Source organism: Cyprinus carpio, chromosome B5 (assembly GCF_018340385.1).
Source record: "Cyprinus carpio isolate SPL01 chromosome B5, ASM1834038v1, whole genome shotgun sequence".
In the NCBI taxonomy this organism is placed as follows: domain Eukaryota; kingdom Metazoa; phylum Chordata; class Actinopteri; order Cypriniformes; family Cyprinidae; genus Cyprinus; species Cyprinus carpio.
This window is the reverse complement of record NC_056601.1, coordinates 15,872,866-15,896,884: the sequence shown is the minus strand read 5'-3', so window position 1 is coordinate 15,896,884 and position 24,019 is coordinate 15,872,866. Positions and strand designations below refer to the sequence as shown.

At 35.3% G+C, this 24,019-nt stretch overlaps 1 protein-coding gene and 1 pseudogene across 1 annotated transcript; both read right to left on the bottom strand.

The window, feature by feature from the left end:
• Positions 1 to 2,398: 2,398 nt before the first annotated feature.
• On the bottom strand, positions 2,399 to 21,623 carry LOC109073277 (annotated as a pseudogene).
• LOC109049225 (cuticle collagen 2C-like) lies at positions 17,832 to 18,980 on the bottom strand. Its single transcript, XM_042724612.1, has one exon. The coding sequence runs from the start codon at positions 18,943 to 18,945 to the stop codon at positions 18,520 to 18,522; it is 426 nt and encodes a 141-aa protein (XP_042580546.1). The 5' UTR covers positions 18,946 to 18,980; the 3' UTR covers positions 17,832 to 18,519.
• Positions 21,624 to 24,019: the final 2,396 nt, after the last annotated feature.

Here is a 24,019-nt window from a genome sequence, read left to right as displayed (position 1 = left end):
TAGCAAATAGGACAGCACATGCTGATCACATACCATAATTCTAAGAAAACTGAAATGAAGAATCATACAACATTTTAAAGACCTTGGAAAATAAGAAGACCTCTGCAACTAGTTAAATTCCAAAATCTGCTCTAATCCAAACTGCAGCCTAAATTTAAACAAGCTACATCAGTTAGGAAATATTGGTCTCATACTACATGAAATGACAAAACAAAATCAGTATAAAATTAACTAAAATCAATAGGGTGTCCAAACTTTTATACATGACTGTATATATAAACAACAAGTAACACACATTCAATACATAATTCCAGGCCTATCAATGTAATGCACTGTAAAAGAGATTCAGTGCCTGGATTAGGCACAATGTTTCAAGGAAATAATATATAACCATAATCAACAGTCTGTACACTATCCAGCATTATGACAACATAATGGATCCAATCTCTTCCTAATACATATCCAATGTTCCCACAGCACATAAAAACTATCACGTAGAGCCATGATCAATTGTCACACTGTCAGAAAGTTCAAAAGTAGCACAAGAGAAATAATGAGACTGAATAAACAAAACAGTCTTAAAACTCTGCGTTCTGTAACACTACTATTCAAAAACATTAAAAATAAAATAAAATAAAATCTCACAAAACTAAATTCAATACATAGAAAAGCCAATAAGAGCCGAGACTTGCTTCAAAAAGTTGTCAAATCCAAGTCAAATCAATGTGCAATGGCACAAACACTTAAAATAAACTGGCATGGATACATGCTACCATCTTGGATGAATGTTTGGTGATTTAGTTGGCCTAAACACACCATCATTCTGGATTGGGAGAAGTGACAGTTAAATGTCTTAATCTGTACAGCCAACCACTACTGCAATATACAGTACAGAAATAGTAAGAAGCAAGGTTCATGTTTTTCTTGATGCCCTGCAGGGGAGTCATGCCTCTATATGTAGCATACACTGCACATCTAATTTAACTCTTATTCCCTAACTCTGATTACGTTCTAAATTAATATATTTCCTTTTAGTTACAATTATATATATATATATATATATATATATATATATATATATATATATATATATATATATATATATATATATATATATATATATATATATTAGACAGTAGTGTTAAACAGTGTTGTGTCAGTATGCATGGCTCAAGTTGACATCTTGTTGGCATGCCAAATGCTGATAATACATCAGTGTTGGACTGTAATGACTTGAAAGCAAAGCTCTTTTTAATACTCTTCCTAAGGTAATTTTAAATAAATAAAAAATAACAAATAAAAATAATTCACATGAAAGTGTGTCAGTCTTAATTATGGATCAGCAACAGAGATCTCTTCATATTTATTAGATTAGAATTGAGTTTTTAATTAATATCATAATTTTTTTGGAAAAGATGTTTTCTGAGTAGAAACTGATGCACTGTTATCCCTAGCATCATATTATTATCATATTATTTGAGCAGAGAGACAGAGAGAGAGGTATGTGACAGGGCTGACACGACACTTCATTTTGCAGTGCTTGATATTCCATTCTATGGTCCCTTGCACTATGTATTGACTTTTTAGTTCTGTATGTAGTTGATACATGTTGCATTTAAATTGTTTACTGAAGAAATGTTTTGATGCTGAAAATGAAGCTACATTGTAGGCTGTTTACTTTCATTTAAAAATTAATAACCATATAGTTTACAGTACAAATATTGCTGTCAACACTGTCTACTCTGCAGGCGTCTGGATATCATTTTAAATAAAAATGTGGGAGTGATAATGAGACAAAGGTTTATACAGAAAACAGGGAATAAGCTAGTGGGTCATACAGTAGGTCACTATTTCAATTATTATTGGAATTTACCTTTAGTTGTTACATCACTGTTCTGCTGCACACGTACACTTAGAAAAATGTACAAAAGCTGTCACTGGGGCGATACCCTTTAAGTTGAATTGAAAGTAGATTGATACTATTTATCCATAGTATCAAACTAGATAACTAAAACTGACTAAAATAAGAGTTTTTATTTGGATAAATATAGTGAAACTTAGTAACCATATGTCAATGAACATCAGATGATTTGTTCCAAATTCAAAAGCTGTCTTGGCAAATTTTGTAAGCTGAAGATTGTTTCCTCATAGTACACTTCAGTCTTGTACTGGGGGCCATTTTTAAACTACAATGTTTGGCTCAAATTCACAGGGCCCAGGGAGAAGTTTCTATGAGTGGGCCACCTTAGGTACTGTGAGTATATTATACAATAAAAGGGTTTAGTGGGGGCTTAGGGCAACATTCCTGGCTGTTCCCTTCTGTTAACTGCCCTGTCACTGGTATAACATGGCATTTTTTTTTTTTTTTGTTTGGTTCTCTGTATTTGGTATAATGTTTATTGTCTTACTTTTACAGTTCGCTAAATGTGTCTCAAATGTCAAATATTGTGTGACTCAAAGCCTTTTCACATAATAGTAATCTCTGTTTTTATGGGTGGGAAATGTGTGACCTTGACAGCCGATACTTGAGCAAACATAATAAAATGATCTACCAACAGTTAGCAGTCAAAGGGCTTTGGGGGTAGAAGGGTTTTTGACAGCAGTTTTTGACAGCATTTTGAAACTATTACATGTCAAATTAACCTAATTATAAAATATCTGGCAGTATATAAAACTGTCCTCAGTTGTTTGATTTGGGTCATGTCAAAAATTAAACTTTAGGCTATTGTTAAAAACTCATCAGTGGAAAAATTATTTGTATTAAACGGAGATTACAAATATACATACATGTTTCACTTATTCAGTCACATTAGAAAAAGAAATAAGAAATAAAACATGTATCGTATTTTGTTTGACTGCAGCCTAGAGTAAGTGTGCTCAGCAAAGATATAAAAACATCATTGTGCATTATTTAATAGACTGTTTAACTATTGTTCTGACTTAAAATTGTATGCAGTCTTCAAATCTGATAATGTTTCAGCATATTAAATTCAACATTAATTTGTAGAGAAAAAAAGGCTTATATGATCATATAAATCGTTCATATAAATCGTAGAAGCTAAGAAGGTGATTTTAAAACCATTTTGTCAAGATTTTTCAGGGTGGTCTGAAAACTGTGGATATAACCGATAGTCCTGATATGGAGGTGGAGCTGATGGGTCAGACCTATAAGAATTTGGACCAAACTGACCAGGAGGTCCAGGGAAACCAGGTGCACCAAACTGACCAAGAGGAGGACCAGGGTAACCAGATGCTCCAAACTGACCAGGTGGTCCAACCACATATAGTGGTGGGGCTTGTGGAGTAATAAGAGGTGGGCTGGGGTACATATTGCTTTCTGGTGGTTGATTCCAGATTCCAAAGTCACTGTTTTTGGCACCTGACACAGACTGAGGAGGAAGAATCACAACTGGGAATTTAATCTCTGGATCTGTGGCATACGGTACATCCAGGCAGACCTAGACACAATGCAAACAAATTGAAATATGGATGATTCAGTTAGGACTGTACTGTAAATTTGTAAAGATGTCTTATTTTTATGCATTTAAAATTTTTAGGCAAGTAAAATAAAATACATTACCTTTAAAACTAGGGATTATACTGTAGCATTGAAATAAAATATTCAGTAACAGAAACTCTGTTTGAGATTTTCAATCACAGCCCTTAATTTGCAAAATGGTTAACATGTTAAAATACACCTTTATAATAAAAACAGACACATATGCCAATCTGATTTATGTGCTCACTTCTCTGCTATGAGTTGGTTTAGATGTTAAAACTCACCTTGAGTCTGTACTCAACCTTGAGGATCCTACAGTTTAGGATAGAGATGGTAAGGCTGGGAGGAATGGACAGCACTTTGGTGACAGTTTTCTTTGAGTTTGGCTCAATGGGTTCCCCTTCCTCTTTTAGAATGTTATGTGTGTGAAGTCTTCTCTTGCCTCTTGCAAAAAAACTGTGTTTTTCATACAAGCAGTATTTTGGCTTGATTGAACGGGAAGAATTGTTCTGAACTTCAGCCAAAACTTTCAAGCCCTCTCCTGTGGAGAGACATACACTCTATTAAGTAAATTACATAATAAATTATCACTAGAAAATCCAACCTTGACTGCTGTTTTGACAAAAAAAAAAAATAATTAGGCCTCTTAGTTTACAGTCATATTACACATAGCAATTTAAAGTCCCTAATGTAAACTCTAGTGACAGTGCTGTAACTGTATAGGTTAAAACAATCTTCCTCAAAAAGTGTGTGTTCCAAACAAAATTGTGTGGGTTGAAAAAAAGAAAAAGAAAAATGCCAGAAAAAAATCCCGCCACTGCTCCCCACATAGATGTTTACAATTGTATTAACATTTTGCTGCATTTTGCTATAAATACATTTAAAATTTGCTTTTCTTTGCAGTTTCTGGATCATGTTTATCCAAATGATTCTGCAGTGGAACCCAGACATAATGGAACGTTTTATTAATAATTAAGCCTTTCTCTGAACAAAGTCTGACACCAACTTATTAAGATAACATTCATAAAAATTGCTATGTCAGACTCACAGAACATGTTGACTGATTTGATGAAAATGGCTGTCTAATGTAAATCAAGCTTTGGGTGTATTTGACACAACAGAACAAGAATGGTTGACAATGAGGGAACATCAACAATTCTGAGATGTTACAATAACAAATACAATGTTACCAAGGTAGTATCCCATTTTCTCAGTGTTTATGTTCATGGAGACCTCATGAGAGTTTCATTTGTTTATATTTGGTTCCGTACTGAGGTGCCTAAACAAGACAAAACATGTAATACATAGGCAAGGTGAGAGGACCTCAAAACATATAGATGAATGTATAGTAGAAACACATGGGATTTTAGTCATAATCTCACCATTAGTTCAGGACCAGGCATATCATGTTTGGGTACATAGTGGAACTCTGCTTTGTCTTTGCTAGAAACACGCATTGCTCTTCCTAGTTTTGCCTCCAAAGCATACACGATTTTTCCAACAGAACCTTTGAAGGATGGTGGGAAGTGTCTATGAAGAAAAGAATGTGTAAATGTGGAGTTATTTCGAGACAGAACGAAAAATTAATTAATTTATGAATTATATTTTATTAACATTTTTTAACTATTTTAATCATGAATGTCATGAATGTTTGAAAAATTTTTGTCTGCTAAATCAAAGTGAGGTAACGAACATGCAGGATGCCATGACAGGAAAACCATTAAACAGAGAACACCTTTAGACCTTCGATCGTGCATCACTTTAAAATATTACCACATATTTATAGTCAGTCGCGTTCAGAACAGTACAGAAACACTTAATAGCGCTTTCAGCGGGGCTGTCAAATAAATTGGAGTAAAGAAGAGATCCTTTCATTATTGCCTTTAAGTTCGGCAAACGCATGATTCGTCAATGACACTGAGTGAGCAAATATGCAAATTTTTAGAACCAGTTTAAAAACCGAGGTTTACGAAAGTACAGTGTGAAACGTCACCTTGTGAATACAGGATTAATTGTTAACCCTGGGTAAAGTATGAGCAGTGTCACGTTTTAAAGTACATTTTGTGATCTTATTCAAGACATTCTTGTTCACTTATTCACATACACGTTTTACAGATCCAAAGTCACACTTAATGAAAAGCGAAGAGTTGTGTAACTTACTGTTGAGGTAACTGAAAGGTGAAAGGGTAAACGTGACGGCCTGGTGCAACAACCATCGAATCTAATAAATCATAGATGAAAGCAAAGATTATGTGTTTCAGATTCATTTTCATACCTCTTCTTGCGATATTCATGTAACCTGAGAACAGACTTACACGGCTGTCCGGAGGGATCGTTCAGCATCTCACGGATATTACCTACAAGATTCACAAATCATGCATGCTGAATCGACCTGATGTCTAACACAACAATGTACAGCTATTCCTCCTACCATGTGTTTTGTCCTCCAGAACGAAAAACCTCTCCACGGAATAATACTTCTCCTTATCCGAGTAAACAACAGTTGTTTTACCGTGATGTTCTGTCCTGTACACCTTTGCTTTACCTTTGATTTTCACACTCAGCGACTGCATTTGTGTGTCCTTCGCTACATCCAGAATCACTTGTCCCGAAATAAAATCCCCGCTGGTGAATGTATTGCTCTGATTGATAGGATTGTAAGTAACAGAAATGTTTTTCACAGTGAGGGACATCTTGTTGCTTGGTGCCAATATCCGCTTTTGAAGTTTGAACTCAATGAAATCGTTTTATAGGCACGCGCTTGCTGCACGCGATGTGTACTTCCATCTATAGGTGGGACATTCTCAGGCGCGGATTAATGCACAGGCTTAACTAGGCTGCAGCTTAGAGGCTCCACGTGTGCAGGGGCCCCTGGTTGGCCAGAATATTTTTTATTATTATTATTTTAAATTTACTTCAACGCAAAAAAAGACCCTCATTGGCCTATAAGAAACATTAGTAGGAATCATTACCGAGGGTCTGACAAAATGTATTTTATTGTAGAATGCACGCACTGCACTGCCGAGAGTTAGCGCAATCGTTAAATCGAAACCGAAAGTAACGCGCACGCGCATTCAAGCGATTTTAATACCCCGCGTTTTGAGAGCGACTCCCTCACGCGCGCAAATTATAGGCTACATACAATATCTAGGCTGTTACTGGTAGGCTAGAATAGATTGTGTAGGCAAGTTGATCTATAGCTCTGTATCATGCTTGAAAATTTTGTTCTCTATTTGCACTTTGAATATTGAGAGTAGCCTACTTTGATTATGGCTATACGTTTGCACTTCATAAGACTTACACGGATACTCCACCCCAAAAAGGTATTGTCTGTTTGTTTTTAATGTGTTTTGCAATAGATAGTGTATTTTATTCTACACTATGTTTAACATTTCTGGTATTTTCGTCAGGTAGTATATAAATAAATACATTCTAAAGCTATTATGTAAGGGATAATGTACATCCAGCCGGTTGCTCTCGTAGAATAAACCCCGACAGGGTGATCAGGACCCCAACTCGAAGCAGGGATAACATACCTCGGAATGTCGCGACTGACCAAGCAGAATCAAGTATTCCACAGCGCCGTGTAATATTATTATATATCCTGTTATAAACTGACTTCAAACATTGTTTTTCCTCTGCTAAAACTGCTTTCACATTCTCATTCCATTTACTGTTTGATTACATGTACTGAGCACTGAATGCAAGAGACTCATGTTATATTTAGGACAAGCATTGTTCATTTTTGAATTGTATTTCAGGGCAGTTTGTGAAGACAGATAAACAAGAGATGCCTAGGCTTTTGGACGCAGCCTATGTTTTTTTTTTTTTTTTGTAGCAAAACCATAGTTAATTTGTGGTTACCTTGGAATTACTATAATTACCATATTTTTTTTATAATGTTCCTAACCTACCTTCAGTACTAGAGTCACAGAATTCAGCAACTGAATGAATCAGCACTGAATGAATAGTTTACTGACCATCTCATTAAGACAGTCCCTTGCTGCCACCTGTTGGCATAACAATGTAATCTGCAATGAAAGCACTGAAAAATCACTACAGACAGTTTTTAAAATCAGGTACACCAATATTATACAATATTATTTATTGAACAATAATAGCCATTATAAACGTTATTTATTATATATTATTTAAACTAGTTCTTAATTGGATGCCATATACCTGTAATTTGTGTTGAAAAAAAAATTCTTAAAATAAAAGCATTACTTTTAGCGCAAACAAGTAATAAGATTGCAATATGACTATTATTATTATAACTGCGATAAAATCATTTGTAACTAGTTTAAATTAAATACTTTACATTTTACAAATGCAATGCCAATGCTACTTTTTTCTGTTAAAGGGATCATATGACATTGCTAAAAAGAACATTTTGTTGTGTATTTGGTGTAATGCAATGTGTTTATCCGGTTTAAGGTAAAAAAACAAACAAAAAAACAACACACATTATTTTCAAAATAACTTACATTATTGTTGATTCTGTATGCCCCACCTTTCTGAAACGCATCAATTTTTACAAAGCTCATTGTTCTCAAAAGCGAGGTGTACACTGATTGGCCAGCTATCCAGTGCATTGTGATTACCTCAAGCGTGTGATGGAAATGTTACGCCCCTTAACATACTGCGTCTCCCGGCACGATGAGACAAAACCAATAAAACCCATTACAAATGAGCCATTTGATAGACATTTAGTCATTTAGCAGACGCTTTTATCCAAAGCAACTTACAATTACATTTGTTGCATCCAGTGGGGACATAATTACTGATTATAATGACTTATACTGTGTTTTTACATGCCGCGAAACGCGCTGCGTAAACATGAAGCCATGTCTGCATTTGTGATCAGAGAAACGACAAACAACAAGCGCTACTCTACACTTCTTAAAACTCGCCTTTGAATCATTAGTGGCAAATTCTTTACATATAAAAAATTTACTTACAGGCTGTGAGTCAAAAGCGCCAGATTGTCCTTGCAAAGTTGGAACTGCCCCACTTTATAGAAACAGCCTTTGAGCACAGACCCATTGTAGGCTACTCTGCAGGTTCAGGAAACAGTCCTCCATAAAATGCGTCACACAGCGTCACACACTGCAGGCTTGAGTATGGCATTTGACAAAGAAGCGGCCGGCGGGCTTGCAGAAACTACATGTGACGACCCCGGGCTGGACTCCGCTTCGTCCACGGTGAAAGCCGATCCGGCGATCCACAGCGCGAAGTTGATGTATTTCCTCAGCGACCAGCATGGATCAGCTCTAGGCATGACGAAGCAGATATTGTCCTCTTTTGGAATCCCAAACAAAGTAGTTTCGCTTTCACAACGAAACACACAGCATCTCTACAAAGTGTTGGCAGCGGCAACAGCGAGAATAAAAGTTACGCCTTCTTTCTTTGCATGAACATTTGGGCGGTGTTATGCAAATCTTCCCACACAGTGACATAGACTTGGGGGCGTGTTTAAACGAGGCGTTTTAGGAGGGCGTGGACAAGTCTTAACTTTTTTAAAGAATATATCTTTGGATTTGAGACTTTAGTCTTTGCAACTTTACAGATCTTCTTTATGTACCAGGAGCTTGTAACACTCCAAAGAGAAAGGAAAAATTGAAAATCGCATCATATGACCCCTTTAAAATATCTATGCACTGAAATTTCTTGGAATGTTAATGTTCTCATGTTCAAATTTGCCAGTCATTGTGTTGTTCTTTATTTGAAACCATTTTGTTTTATTTTTATACAGTGCCTTGCGGAAGTATTCATACCCCTTCATTTTTTTTTTTCATTTTATTATGTTGCTGCCTTATGGTAAGCTTCTTTAAATTACTTTTTTCCACATTAATCTACACTCCATACACCATACTGACAAAGCAAAGACAGAATTGTCACAACTTCGTACATGTTTTAAAAATAAAAGACTGAAATAAGTACATTGCATAAGTATTCATACCCTTAACTAAATATTTAGCTGAAGCACCTTTACAGTCTCAAGTCTTTTTTGTTTGATGAGACAAGCTTTTCTCATCAGCATTTGACAATTATCTGCTATTCTTCTCCTCATTTCTTCACCTCTCAAGCTCTGTCAGGTTGGATGGGGGCAGATGCACATTTTCATTCTTTCTCGAGAAATATTTGATTGGGTTCAAGCACAGGCTGTGGCTGGGCAACTCAAGGACATTCACAGAGTTGTCTATAAGCTACTCTTGCTGTGTGCTTAGGGTCACTGTCCTGTTGGAAGGTGAACCTTCTGCCCAGTCTGATATTCTGAATGCTCTGGACTGGGTTTTCATCAAGGCTATCTCTATATTTTGCTGCACTGAGTGTTCCTTCTTCCCTGACAAGTCTCTCAGTCCCTGCCACTGAAAAACAGCCCCACAACATGAGGCTGCTAACAGCAAACTTTACTTTTGGGATGGTACTGTTCAGGTGATGAGCAGAGCTGGTTTCCTTCAAACATTAGATTCATTCAAACATAGAATTGAGGTTCATCAGACAAGAGAATCTTGTTTCTCAGAGTGTGAGGGTACTTTAGGTGTTTATTTGTAAATTGCAAGCGCGTTTTCATGTGTCTTAACTGAAGAGAGGATTGGACACACCACCATAAAGACTGGATCGTCAGAGTGTTGGAGTGATGTTTGTCCTTCTGTAGATTTCTCCTATCTTCACATATGATCATGGAGCTCAACTAGAGTGACTATCAGGTTCTTGGTCACCAGACTAACCAAAGCCCTTCTCCATCAGTTGCTCAGTTTGGCCATTGTCTACTGTTAGACCTTTTAATAAGATGTGTGTGTCATCCCAAATCATACCCATTCAACTGAATTTGCCACAGGTTAACTTCACTTGAAATGTAGTAACATCTACAAGCAAAATTAATGCTCCTGAGCTGAATTTCAACTGTCCCAGATAAGGGTATGAATACTTATGCAATGGAATCATTTTAGTTTTTTTATTTTTAATAAATTTGCAGAGATGTTAAAAAACAGTTTTTTTTTTTTTTTTTGCTTTACAATTATGGTGTATGGAGTGTAGATTGTTGTGGGCGGGGGGAACTAATTTAAAGCAACATAAGGCAGCAACAAAACAAAACATGAAAGGGGTATGGATACATTCGCAAGGTACTGTACGTACCCTACTGGACACCAGATCAGGAAAGTGTTCTGGACCAAAACACTTAAAAGTGAAGATGAAAATAAAAGTGAAAGTGAAGATGAAGAACAAAGTGAAGATGAAAATAAAAGCGAAGAAGAAGAGAAACATGTAGAGCCTCCAGATCTGTCTGAGGACCCTGAATTCAGTCAGAGGCTTCAGTATATGGGAGATAAACAGCAAAGCTGCACCATCAGACTGAGTCATGTGACACAGAAGGATAATCACAAGTACTATTTCAGATTCATAACTAATGGAAAATTAGTGTGTAATGAGTCTTGCTGTCACAGGTGACTTTCATGAGGTTTTCGCTCTTCTTCTGTGCATTATGTTGAATAATAATCAGTGTATGACAGCAGCACTAGATATAATGTGTGCTGTGTTCAGATCTTCAGATGAAGTCTCCTGAGAGAGTGACAGAGGGAGATTCAGTCCGTCTGACATGTAAAAGCAGCTGCACTCTGACTGACAGAGCAACATTCATCTGGTAAAGAAACTCACACCCATTAACTGAGAGAAGAGACAGAAACAATCAACTCCTGCTGCAGTCAGTCAGAAGAGAGGATGCAGGCAGTTATAGATGTGCTCTACATGGACACACTTACATTTCACCTGCTGTTCATCTCAGAGTCTAATATAATATAATATAATAATAAATATAATTTTTCCACATCCTAAAGTGTGTATCTCCTGACAGAAAAACGAGAGTGAAAAATGTTGTCAGATGTTAATGTGAGAACTTGTGTTGTTATTTCGCCAAACGGAACACAGCAGATTTTTAACACAGGAGATATTCGACTCAAAGAAGAAATTCCGAGCTTGAGCATTTAAAAAAAAAAAATAATAATTATTATTTTGATTTGATTTGTCAAAACAGTGGGCGAGTCAGAGTGAATTGCTGTATGGTCACGTAGAGTTGTGCACATGTAGCGTAGCAACAGATTTTCACAAAACAAATTAAATTTCAGTTTGTTTCTAACCCTCTATGGTACACAATACAGTATCAATGAGGAAAAAAAAATATTGTTAATGTATTTTCTGCTTAAAATTGGACACTATAACAATATCAATAAATATTTTCATTATTTTTCTATTTTTTATAAGTTTGTTGCCTATATTTTTCATGTCTGTAATAAGGCAAGCATCCACAGAGTTTCGAAGTGACACACTCAAGTTCAAGACGGCAGAAAGCGCATCATGTTTGATTTAATTATTTTACAAAAGCACAACATTTCATTGCTATTCTGAGTGCACACAAATAAACAGTCTTTAGAGATACAAAATATGCATTACTCTTATCTGTTTGACCAAAAATGACGAAGTATTTTAAGGGCAAATGATCGCAGCGACGCCTCCATCTGTCATGCAGTAGCCCAAGCGTGCTACTGTTCAGCTTCCACACTCCGCATAAACATGCACACTTTTTGTAGGCTAACATTAGATTGAGCTGCCATCTAAAGTTGTTACTACATACATTTCTCAGAAAACCAAACTTGACGCGAGAACAGCTATATATTAAGGATATAATCAAACATCTGGAGTTGGGGTAACCTCCAAACCAAACCAATTAGAAATTTTTTTTTCTAAAATGTTTATATTCCGAGGTAGATTGCTGGCAACAATCATTTTAGAATATTTCAGATTTGAAGCCAAAAACCCCCAGGCGGGTCACTGATGTGAGGCCTTATAAGTTCAAAGCAGGTCACACCTCTCAGGATTTGAGTGAGCCAATGAGGAATGGTACCTTTGGAGGGAAATAGCATGGTGTTTTGCATATGAAACTTGATTTCACTAATGTGTTGCATAGGTATCAATATATAATATACATTCACATTTAGATCAAGAAAATACAAACTCATAGATACAAAACATGGTATAGGTGAGGTTATATTAACTAGTGCTCTATCATAATGCATGCATAAAACAGTATACACTACACAAGACCATATACAAGAACATAATAATCATATAGAATGACCTAGGGATATGCATGATAGCGAGGTCATAGAAAAAAACTGTCTATGAATTAGAGCAGGGGTGTCAAACTCAATTGCTGGAGGGAGCCCTGCAGAGTTCTGTTCCAACCCTGCTCCAACAGACATACCACATACTGTAGTATGTCTGAAAGGCTTGATTAGTTGGATCAGGTGTGTTTTATTAGGGTTGAATCTAAACTCTGCAGGGGTCTGGCCCTCCAGGAACTGAGTTTGACACCCCTGAATTAAATGAAAGAAGAAATTTCCTATATAGTATGTGTCTGTTTTAGAGAGAATTAAGTAGGGAGGAAGATTCTCTCTACATACTTTTAGGTCATAAAGTTTATCTGATCTGGCTGAGGTGTCCTGGCCTGGAGATTGTTCACAGACATATAGGCACCGAGTCTCGTGTTGGGTGAGGGGTCTGTGATTGTTTGTTAATCTAATGAATAATTGATTTGTTAAATCTAATGAACAATTGTGTGTCTGAATGGTCCAAATGCTACACTGTATTGATGTTGCAAGGTAAACTGACTGGCTGGCAAATTATAGTTTTAGTCACCACCTAACATTTTCTGATTTCTGCATCTAATATATGTTGCATATATTCATATTTGTACAGACATAAGATCATACTTTAGTTTTCATTCTTTTTCGGGATAAAACAGTTTTATACACAGCTGTTGTGATTGCAGTGGGATGTGGAGTTTTATTTCTTATCTGCATCATCGTGTTCATGATGTGACCTCTTTGGTTTTAATAATGCACTGGTGTACTCATTAATAATTATGAATGTGTGTTTCTGTTTACATGCTTATCTCTACACTACAGGAAGAGAAAAAGTGTGTCAGACGTCAGGCAGAAGCAGGTCAGAACATAGAAATATCTCTGTTTCTGTCCTGAAAATGAAACCACAACTTTGGTATGTTGTGCTTTAAAAAATATGTTTTTGAATTGTTTTGTATCTTAATCCAGCATGTCAAAGAATGAGAAATCAGTGTGTTTTAGAAAACAAGGAACATGAATCTCATGCAGGAGATTTTACTTGTATACTTCACTTTTCTGAAGGTTTTGGCTTCACTCTCCAGGTTCAACAACCTTCCAGCTCTGAGAGAAACCACTGTGATGATGGTCTGTATGCCAGAGTAGATCAGACCACAGGGAAATCTAAAAGCAATGAAAGCAAGTATGAGAATCTGAGTGCAACATCCTGATTCTGCTGTGAGGTGAGAAACAAAAAAAGGTTTGAGTCACATTTTCTCATGTGATGTTGAAACTTATTTTTAAACTTACTAATTGCATGATCCCTCAGAATTAACTGACCTTTGATCGGCTCCTGCATTGCTTGTGGTGGATCTTAAATGATCATTCACACTTCATATTTGATTGTGTTGTTCCGGTGATTTGATGCAATGGTGGGTCAAATGATCCATACACTCAAATGATCCATTACATGGATTGAAAATGAAGCTGGACTCCAGCTGAGTGTAAATATATTGCAGTTACTGCAGATTTGAATCAGATGTTTATAATAGTGATTTAAACAAGTCGCATGACATTTCTCCCTTTCAGTAGCTGAATAGGAAGTACTGGTCAGACATACCAATACCACAAACTAAGAATGTCCATTGTGGTTATTTACATCATTGTACCTAGATCTTTTCAAGACTGTGGTTTGTGATCGGGGCATCTGTGTGGGAAGTTACAACCTCAACAAGCTGCATTTAAATGCCTGTGGAAACACTTTCTGTTAATAGCATGTTTTGTAATGTTTCAAGGATTTGCGTAATTTTCCATGAATTGCAGTCTTGATGTTATGTGTCTTAGTCACTCTTCAGTATACATTCATTTTTCTGTCTTTTGTGTCTCTTTTACATGTCTCATAAAACATATTTTATGCTTTTGCATTATAATTTCATACATGTTTAATGTATTGGTATATTTTAAGATTTAAATAAAGTTCATGCATGTTTTTGGTGAGGTTCTATCATTGTCTGACATTAGAAATTAATTAATTAATTTGTTAATTTTTCATCTGTTGAATGTTGATGGTTTTTTCCTGTACATCAGCTTGACAACAGCACAGTTTGCCAACGCCGATGACGATTTTGAGATTCTCTTTATTTGATACGTTTAAACAGGAAAATACTGGACATCAAAAATCCATTTTTTCTTCCTAACAACGTGATTATTCGTGTGCCTTTTCTGATTCAGAGAAAACACTACTGTGCAAGTGCAGAGTAAAAGCCAGTTCTCACAAGGTTTTGCGGCTTTGCAGTCAGATGGATTCTGATTGACCGTCAATGTTTTTTATCCTTCATCAATTGAAGAAAAATTATCCCAATATTGTTCTTCAGTGTTACCATTATAAGAGCAGTTTTTAAAACATTATGGATTGGTGTTAACTGTGGTCAGGCCAGCCGCCAAATCGAAAAGCATGATCAATTTAGCTGCCACGTTATTTCGAAAGTCAAGCATAAACTGCATATTATGGTAAGACCGTCAGAGAACTGATCTGAATGCATTGCTCTCATAGCCTATATATATATATAAAACTCCTAGATTGCACAGACCAGTTTTACCTCAGATTGAGAGTAAACATTGCCACAGTGTCAGCTGCGTCGTTTCAGTACGGTCTGATGTGTAATTACAAAATAAGAGCCCCAACAACCCCACAACTTTCATGTACAGTATGTTGTTGCGTCTCTAGTTTCAAAAACCTATATATATATATATATATATATATATATATATATATATATATATATATATATATATATATATATATATATATGTATCAATGGGTCATGCAAAATGGCAACCTCTAGGGCATGCGCGTGTGTGTACCTGGTTCTTCCCTACATCAGGGGTGTCAAACTCAGTTCCTGGAGGGACGGAGCCGTGCAGAGTTAAGAACTCTAATTAAACACACTTGAAACTACATGGTATGTGTTTGTTGGAGGAGCAGGGTTGGAACTGTAGGGGAACGTACAGTTAAAACACAAGGACCAGGTGTGTCGCAATGAAGACCGGGAGTCAGAGATTTGATCATTTAATAATAAAATTTACTGAAGAAAATAGTTTGCAATTCCATAAGCTCAATGGAGTTCGTAGGCCGCTCTGCGGACAGTTCAAAATCACCAACAATTATACTCTTGAAAGGGGATGCTAATTGCGTTAATGCGTAGATCAGCAAAATTCTGATTGGATCCCAAACCTAGATAAACTTAGACAGTTTCCACATATGGACGTAAACATTTCAAGCATATCTTAAAGTGATTGCGGCAGGCATCAGCACTGGCGCAGAAGACACCTCAGCTCGGGTCCAGATGTCAGCAGAAAATGGTCTTCTCACAGAGCATAGGTGCTGACACACATACACATACACACAGAGCCCTTATCTGCATCTCAAGGTTTTCTAGCTTCTGGCGAGTATCTTATCATTACGGTTGGTTACACACATACTATGCAGACATTAATCTTGGAGAATAGAAATACAGGATGAAACAGGATTCTTAATATCAGTTATACACATCTAAATGTCACAGTTCTCTTCGTTTCTCATAGCTCACGTAGATAGTAGGTCATCCTGACCCCTTTAGCCTGGCCTTGTGACCCTAAGGAAAGAAATACACTCAACATGTGTTCACGCCTGTTACACTTAACTCTTACCACTTATATAGGACATCAAAATTCCCTATACAGTATATATATATGGACTCTTCAGTCTATACGAGTATAGATGGCTTTTACTTGTTAGATAAATCATCAAACAATCTGGGAGGTTAAATACTGATCAATAACTTGATTAATAATCACGCAACATATTAATGAAATAATTAATAGAAGAAGGAAGGATATGTTCAGGGTGGCATCCACTTCATCCTCTCCTTCAGAACAAAACTCTGCAGAGCTCTGGCCCTCCAGGAATTGAGTTTGACACCCCTGCTCTAGGGAATCCCTACTAAAAAAACAAAACACTGAAACCACCATGGTCGACTGGTTTTAGCTGTTTTAAGCTGGCTTAAGCTGAAGAAAACCCCCATTGAACCAGCTATGACCAGGCTGGAAGACCAGCTAAAACCAGCCAACCAGCTTAGGCTGTTTTTAGTTGTTTTGTTGTTGTTGTTGTTGTTGTTTCAACAGGGTGTTTGTAAAAAAAAATAATAATAATAATCAAAAAGAACAGCTTCTACAGGCAAAAGGGGAAAGCTACAGAATCCGTAATAAAACCTGAATCAGCATGGGGCTTAGCTATTCAGAGGTGGCAAGAAAAGCAAGCTAGAGATGGATTTTTTTTTCTTACTAAACAGGTATATTTTAACGAACTGAAAGACAGCCATGTAGCTCTCTAAATGTAGCATGAGTTTATTATAACATTTTACATTATTAGCCTAGCAATCGTTATGTCTCATGTTAATGATCTGTAAACTTTTGTAATTTTTTTTTTCAAAATGTTTTCAATTGACAAAAGTTTGACAATGTTACAATGTCAAAAAACAGCATAAAATATGGCACCTGCTTAGATAACATTTTTTAGATTTGCATGCGTACACTGGTGCAGAGACAAGACACAACTAAAACGTTCTTCAGCAAGACATGTGCAGTTTTATTTTATTTTTTATTTCTTTACCAATAGAGGGTAAAGAGTTACATAGAACAACTTTAAAGTGTAAATCTATATCTAAATTTTGACTAATAATAAACCACTCAATCTACTGTTAACAAAATATAAAGTCTATAATATGTGAGTAAGTTCAGATTTACATTTCATACATAAATAGAAATACATAAAATACATTATTCAGTCAAACAAAAGTTTTTGGTCTATATTGTTGTAACAGTTTAAGTTATGAACAAATTTCTTTAACAGTTTATGGAGAAATTCATGCTAAATCCATAACTTTTGTTACAATTTATGCAGAAACCGATGGTAAACCTACACTATAAAAAAACTGTTGTTTAAAAAAAAAATCATGCTGCCTTAAAGTTGTTTAGTCAAAGGTTTTGTCATTTTGTGTTTTAGTAATGTTTAATTTTTAAGGTTGAATAATTATTGTTTTGGTTTGAATAATTTTTTTAATTGAGATGTATATGAAATAAATTGTATAGAATGTTGTTAGCTTATTAACAGTTCCTACCTTAAATATAAAAGGCTATGTGGGTATATACAAATCATTCCAGAATTCTAGATAAAACAATAACAATAAAAGAAGTCTAATGCCCGGTTCAGACTACACAATTTTAGCCCGATTTTGCCACAATTTGCTTGACATAGGGTGTCATGGGGATTCGTAATTGACAATGGGCATCGGGACGCAAGATTCCATCGTTTCAGCTGGTGTAGTGCGTCATAGTGGACGATAACCGATTCCTCGTCTGCGATGCTTCATGTTTAATTATTTTACCCTCGTCCACAATGAGTTCCATAACATTGGTGACGTTGACCAATAGCAGCACAGTGAAATGAAAGAGAGATGATTGTGCTGCCAGGTGGAATTATGAGAAGGAGGAAAGGTTCGTGGAGCTGTGACAACAGTACTCCTGCCTATATGATGTATCATCGAGGGACTATCACGACAGAACAAAGAAAGAAAAATGCTGGAGAATGAGAGCAAAAGCGCTTCAGCAATGTTTATACTTTTTTTTTTTTTTTTTTGGAAGTCAGTCGCTAGTTCCACCATCTCCATGACATCACGCACGTCTTTAAAGATGGCACATGATGAATGGTGGGGAAGCAACGTGTAGTCTGACATGTTTCTTGTCCACGACACAACAAGATTTTAAGAGGCAAAATCGTGTAATCTGACACAGTGATTATCGTGACCGACAAAAATATTGTGCAGTCTGAACCCAGCATAAGGTGATTCTAAAATCACTTTGTCAAGATTTTTCAGGGTGGTCTGGCAACTGTGGATATAATTGATATTCCTGATAAGGAGGTGGAGCTGATGGGTCAGAGTGATTGGAAACCGAAGGACCAAATTGACCAGGAGGTCCGGTGTAATTAGGTGGAGCAAATGGACCCCGAGGTCCAGGGTAACCAGGATCAGGAAACGAATTCAGAGGAGGTCCATAGTAGCCAGGGGCACCAAACTGACCAGGTGGTCCAACCACATGAAGTGGTGGGGCAAGTGGGGCCATAGAAGGTGGGTTGGGGTACATATTGCTTCCTGGTGGTTGATTCCAGATTCCAAAGTCCCTGTTTGTAGCCCCTGAGACAGGCTGAGGAGGAAGAATCACAACTGGGAATTTAATCTCCGGATCTGAGGCATATGGCACATCCAGGTAGACCTTGACAGAAAGCATAGATATTGAAAAACAAATGATTCAATAAGGAATGGGTAATGACAACATTTATGGATCTGAGTCATATGTAAAATATAGGTAGATCTTTTAATTTAGAAAACAGTTAACAGGTCATTATATATCTTTTAATTGATAATAGTATACTTTGATTTGAAATTGTGTTGATTTTGCTTAGATTGTTATTTATATTAAAAACAGAACACAGAGATTTGAGGTTTTTTCATTTTTGGATTTTGGTGTAGAGGTTGGGAGGGTGTGGGGAGTGGTTTGGTGATTTTTTTATTTTTTTTTTTGATTTTTGGTTTATGGTTTCTCTTTAATCTTTTAGTGTGTGTTGTGTCTCCTCTTTCCTCTTGCCCTTTGCAAAAAAACTGTATTTTTCATACAGGCAGTATTTCGGCTTAATTGCACGAGAAGAATTGTTCTGAACTTCAGCCAAAACTTTCAAACCTTCTCCTGTAGCGCAACACAACAAGAGAGTTCAATTACTGTAGGTATTTAGGATAAATTGGATGAAATAAATTGTTCTGGATTGTTGTGTGTAGATATTAATAGTGTCTTTATTTTTACTTATGAGTTTTCTTAATTCAACTGGTAATAAAGAAATCTGTACATATAATATTGATTATATGTATAAGTTTTGCATGAACTCTAAATTATGTTAATGTTTTCCTAAAATAAAAAAAAACAAGTAGAACCAGTTCTACAAGTGGTGCGTGGGTTTAAATGGGGGAAAGAACTTATGGTTGATTTCATGGAGGAACAAAAAAGTATGTGTAAAGCTGTTTACAAGTGATGTTTTAATATGTCATTATTCATCTTATTATTCTAGCTTATTAAAGAGTGGTGATAGAATGTTGTAATGGTGGTAATGAATGGTGGAAGAGTTCTTATAGTGTTGTTCATATTCTCAAACATGTATGATAGTCACAATTTTACATACATTTAATTGTGTTACAAATTTACAGATATGGTTTAAATAAGGCTTTTTTTTTTTAAATAAAAAATAAAAAATAAAAAAACGATCATTTTATCTGAAGTTTTATTTATTTGAGTTTATTTATTGTGTATGGGAAGGATATTTTTATTTTTAGTTTTATAATATTACCAAGTTAGTATCCCATTTTCTCAGTGTTTATGTTCGTTTTATTAAAATGGTTTAAGATTTTCATTTGTTTATCTTTGGTTCCATACTGAGGTGCCTAAACAAGGCAAAACATAACATACAGAGGTTTAATTTGTTTGTAATACAGCGGTAAGAGAATTTGTAAAGATATACATTGGTTTATTGTAGTATAGACATTAGTTGGGTTTTGGTCTCATCTTTAGTTCGGGATATGGTGAAATTTGGATTTGTGTTTTATTGAAATACGCATTGATCTGGATAGTTTTGTTTCCAAAGTGTAGACAACTTTTCCAACTGAACCTTTGAAGGTTGGTGGGAAGTGTCTATAAGGAAAATAAATGCTTTATGTAAAACTGTACAGCAGGAAGTAAACTCTCATTTTAAAGTTTGAAATTCCTGAAAAAAAAAAAAAGAAATACTGGTAAAAGTACTTTGGCATTATGTTCTATTTTATTAGCTACATTATAATATTTTTTAAAAATATAATATTTAAATAAATTTAAATATGTGCAGTCAAGCAGTTTATTTCAATATATAATTATTCATATACATATGTTAATATTGTTTTAAAATATAAACAATCAAAGTCAGTGTGGTATAATCAACATGCAAGATAAATAATATTCCTTGATATTAAAACTTTTTAATAGCAAAGTTGTGTTCATTCGCATGTATTCAGGATGCAAAGAATGTACTTTAGTTAGTATTTTGAACTTTTGGCATTTTTTGTTTTTTTTTTTTGAATTTTGTTGATTTTTTTTTTTTTTTTTGGGATTGAGTGTGAATACTAGTATTTTGAACTTTTGGCATTTTTTGTTTATTTAAAGTTTTTTTATTTTTGTTGTTTCTTGTTTCATTTTAATGTTTGTTCTTATGATTGTTTTATTGGTTAAACTTGATGTAGTGGTGACTGAAATGTAGATTGTATGAAAATTCAAATCAAATCAAAGATCAGAATATTTTAAGTTTTATACTTAAAGCTCTTTTTGTAATATTCATCTAATTCGCGAACAGACTTACACGGCTGTCCAGATGGATCTTTCAGCATTTCATTTCCTACAATATCAAGTTACAAAATAATGTATTTTGTTTAATTTTCTTTTTTTTATTTATCTATTAAAGCATTTAATGCAAAGCAGATGTACCGTAGCTGTTACGTTTTGTTTTGTGTTGTTTGTCATAAAGTATATAAAATGTATAATAGTTATACTTATCCGAGTAAACAACAGTGGTTTTGCCGTGACGTTCTGTCCAGTACACCTCTGCTTTACCCTTAATTTTCACACTCAGCGACTGCATTTGTGTGTCCTTCGCTACATCCAGAATGACTTGTCCTGATATAAAATCCCCGCTGGTGAAGATATTGCTCTGATTGATAGGATTGTAAGTAACAGAAATGTTTTTCACAGTGAGGGACATCTTGTCTCCTGGTGCCAATATCTGCTTCTGACGTCTGAACTCAACGGAATGAAATTAACGCTTCAGTCACGCGACTGCAGGAAACAATCAACAAAAGTATGTGGGCTTCCAGCTGTGGGTGGGACATACTTGAAGCTAATATTGGGCGTGGTTTATATTTACATTTGGACCTGGTGAAAATGAGATCAGTCAGAATAAATAAACCAAGCCAGATCTCAAGGGATTGTGCTGGGAAATAAATCTGGGGAATGCTACAAAATTCTGCTACATAAAGGCTCCAAGAGCACAGTGGCCACCACAATTTGCCATAAAAAAAAGAAAATACTGTTTTTGAATTGAATTGTCCACAAGATGGCAGTACGCTAGATGTGAACAAAATTGAACCGGTCCGATTATACCATTATTTACAGTCAAATAATACAATCAAATAATAATTACATTTAGTATAAAAAATAAAGGAACACCTTTTCAAAATTTCTTTTAAATTATGTAATGCAGTTGTTTTATAATATTTTTTTGTATTGTTATTTAAGGGTAAACTTGTAAACGTGGTTCTTTGAAAATGTGTCTTTGTAACAAGTCCCAATAAAAAAATTTAAAACTTGCGTTGACCTGCAGTGTGATTTTTTGTATGATAGGCTATTGTTATCAGTTCTGAATAAAGAGTCACTTACTTTTACAGGAAAAAATAAATGACAGTAATATGTTAGTTTGTATGTTCCAGCTCCACCTGTTTTTAGTTGCTTAAACTGTTTTTTGTACCTTACAACTGTGTGCAAATATGCTACATGCAGTTTATATTGCAACATTTATAGAATAAACCCAACATACAAAAATACACACACACAGACATTATGTATATATTTAGCCAGAAATCTGTCTTGCTGTTAAATTACCTGACAGGTAACCAGTGTGGATGATAGTTTATAGGATAAGTTGTGCATCAGCACTAAGCTTATGGGTAATTTGCAGTAGGCTATTAAAATGGATTTCATAGATAAATATATAATACTTAAATCTCAAACAGGTGAGAATAACTCTTAAACAATCTTAGTGACACTGAAATCATATTCTGAGAAGAAGAAAAAAACAATTTCACCATCGTAATCTTGGTCTGTATTGTATGTCTTGTGGATTGTTTGAAATTGTTTACTAGAAGGCAGCACTCTACATGTGTAGTGTACCTTCCTTGCTTTAATTAAAGGGATACTCTATCCCAAAATGAAAATACCTTTTATGGACCTTGACACTGTTATTCACTTGGCAGCCTATGGGACAGTCTCAAGCCTCCAGGTTTTCATCCAAAATATCTTAAATTGTGTTCTGAAGACAAATGGAGCTTTTACGGGTTTGGAACGACATGGGGGTAAGTGATTAATGACAGATTTTTTATTTTGGGATGGAGTATCCCTTTAACTACTTTTTATACTGACCAACAACAACACACACATATAATCTGTATTTAAGATGCATAGACATTATAGGTGAGAGACTTTGTAAGGATATAATGATTCTCAGTGCTGTTAAGTCGTTTGTTATAGTCTATATTCTGGCACACTTTTCATCTGCTTCTACAGGGAAGCTGTTTAAAAAGCAGTCACTTGATTTTTCTTTTTCTTTTCATTTCAGTAATGGACGTGTAGCCTACAAGACAACTTTAAATATCACATAAATCCGTCCCCTGCACTTTTTCGGGGAAGTGTGTTCGTATAGAGATTTTCAAAAGCTGGTGTGAATAAATATAGATTTAAATATAGATTTAAATTCAAAGAGACAGGATAGTCTGCGCATGACCTGATGTTTTATTCGGACCCAGAATAAGGCGAGATAAAATTCACAGAGCACTAAACACTCATGTAGTGTGTGTTTCATTCAAACTCGAAGCCGGAGGGCGCTCTCGCGCAGAAAGTCATAACCAGGAAACTCCTAACATGGACAAAAGCGTCCAGCTATCGCTGTATTTTCACAGAAAAATAGAAACGTTTGGAAACATGAAGACATTAAACATACGATTGTGACTAGATATGGTTTATTTGTTTTTCAAGTCATCTCCAGGTAGCCTAATAAATAAAGTAGCATATGAACAATGCAGTGCTGATTGACATATAGCATTTATTACAGTATAGAAACTATTCTGCCTTATTATGTGATTAAAAAAAGTGTTTGTAGTATATAAACAAATCATTATTATTGGTTATTGTCCAGCAGTTATAGATTTCTAAGCCGATTAAAAGCTAGAAATTAGAGAAAAATTTAAGTTGCCTATACTACCAGTCAAAAGTTTTTGAACAGTAAGATTGTTAGTTTTTTTTAAAGAAGTATCTTGTGTTCACCAAGCCTGCATTTATTTGATCCAAAGTACAGCAAAACAGTAAAATTTTGAAGTATTTTTACTAGGCTATTTAAATTAACGGTTTTCTATTTGAATATATTTAAAAATGTTATTTATTGTGATTTCAAAGCTAAATTTTTAGCATCATTACTCCAGTCACACGATCCTTCAGAAATCATGTTGATATTCTGATTAGC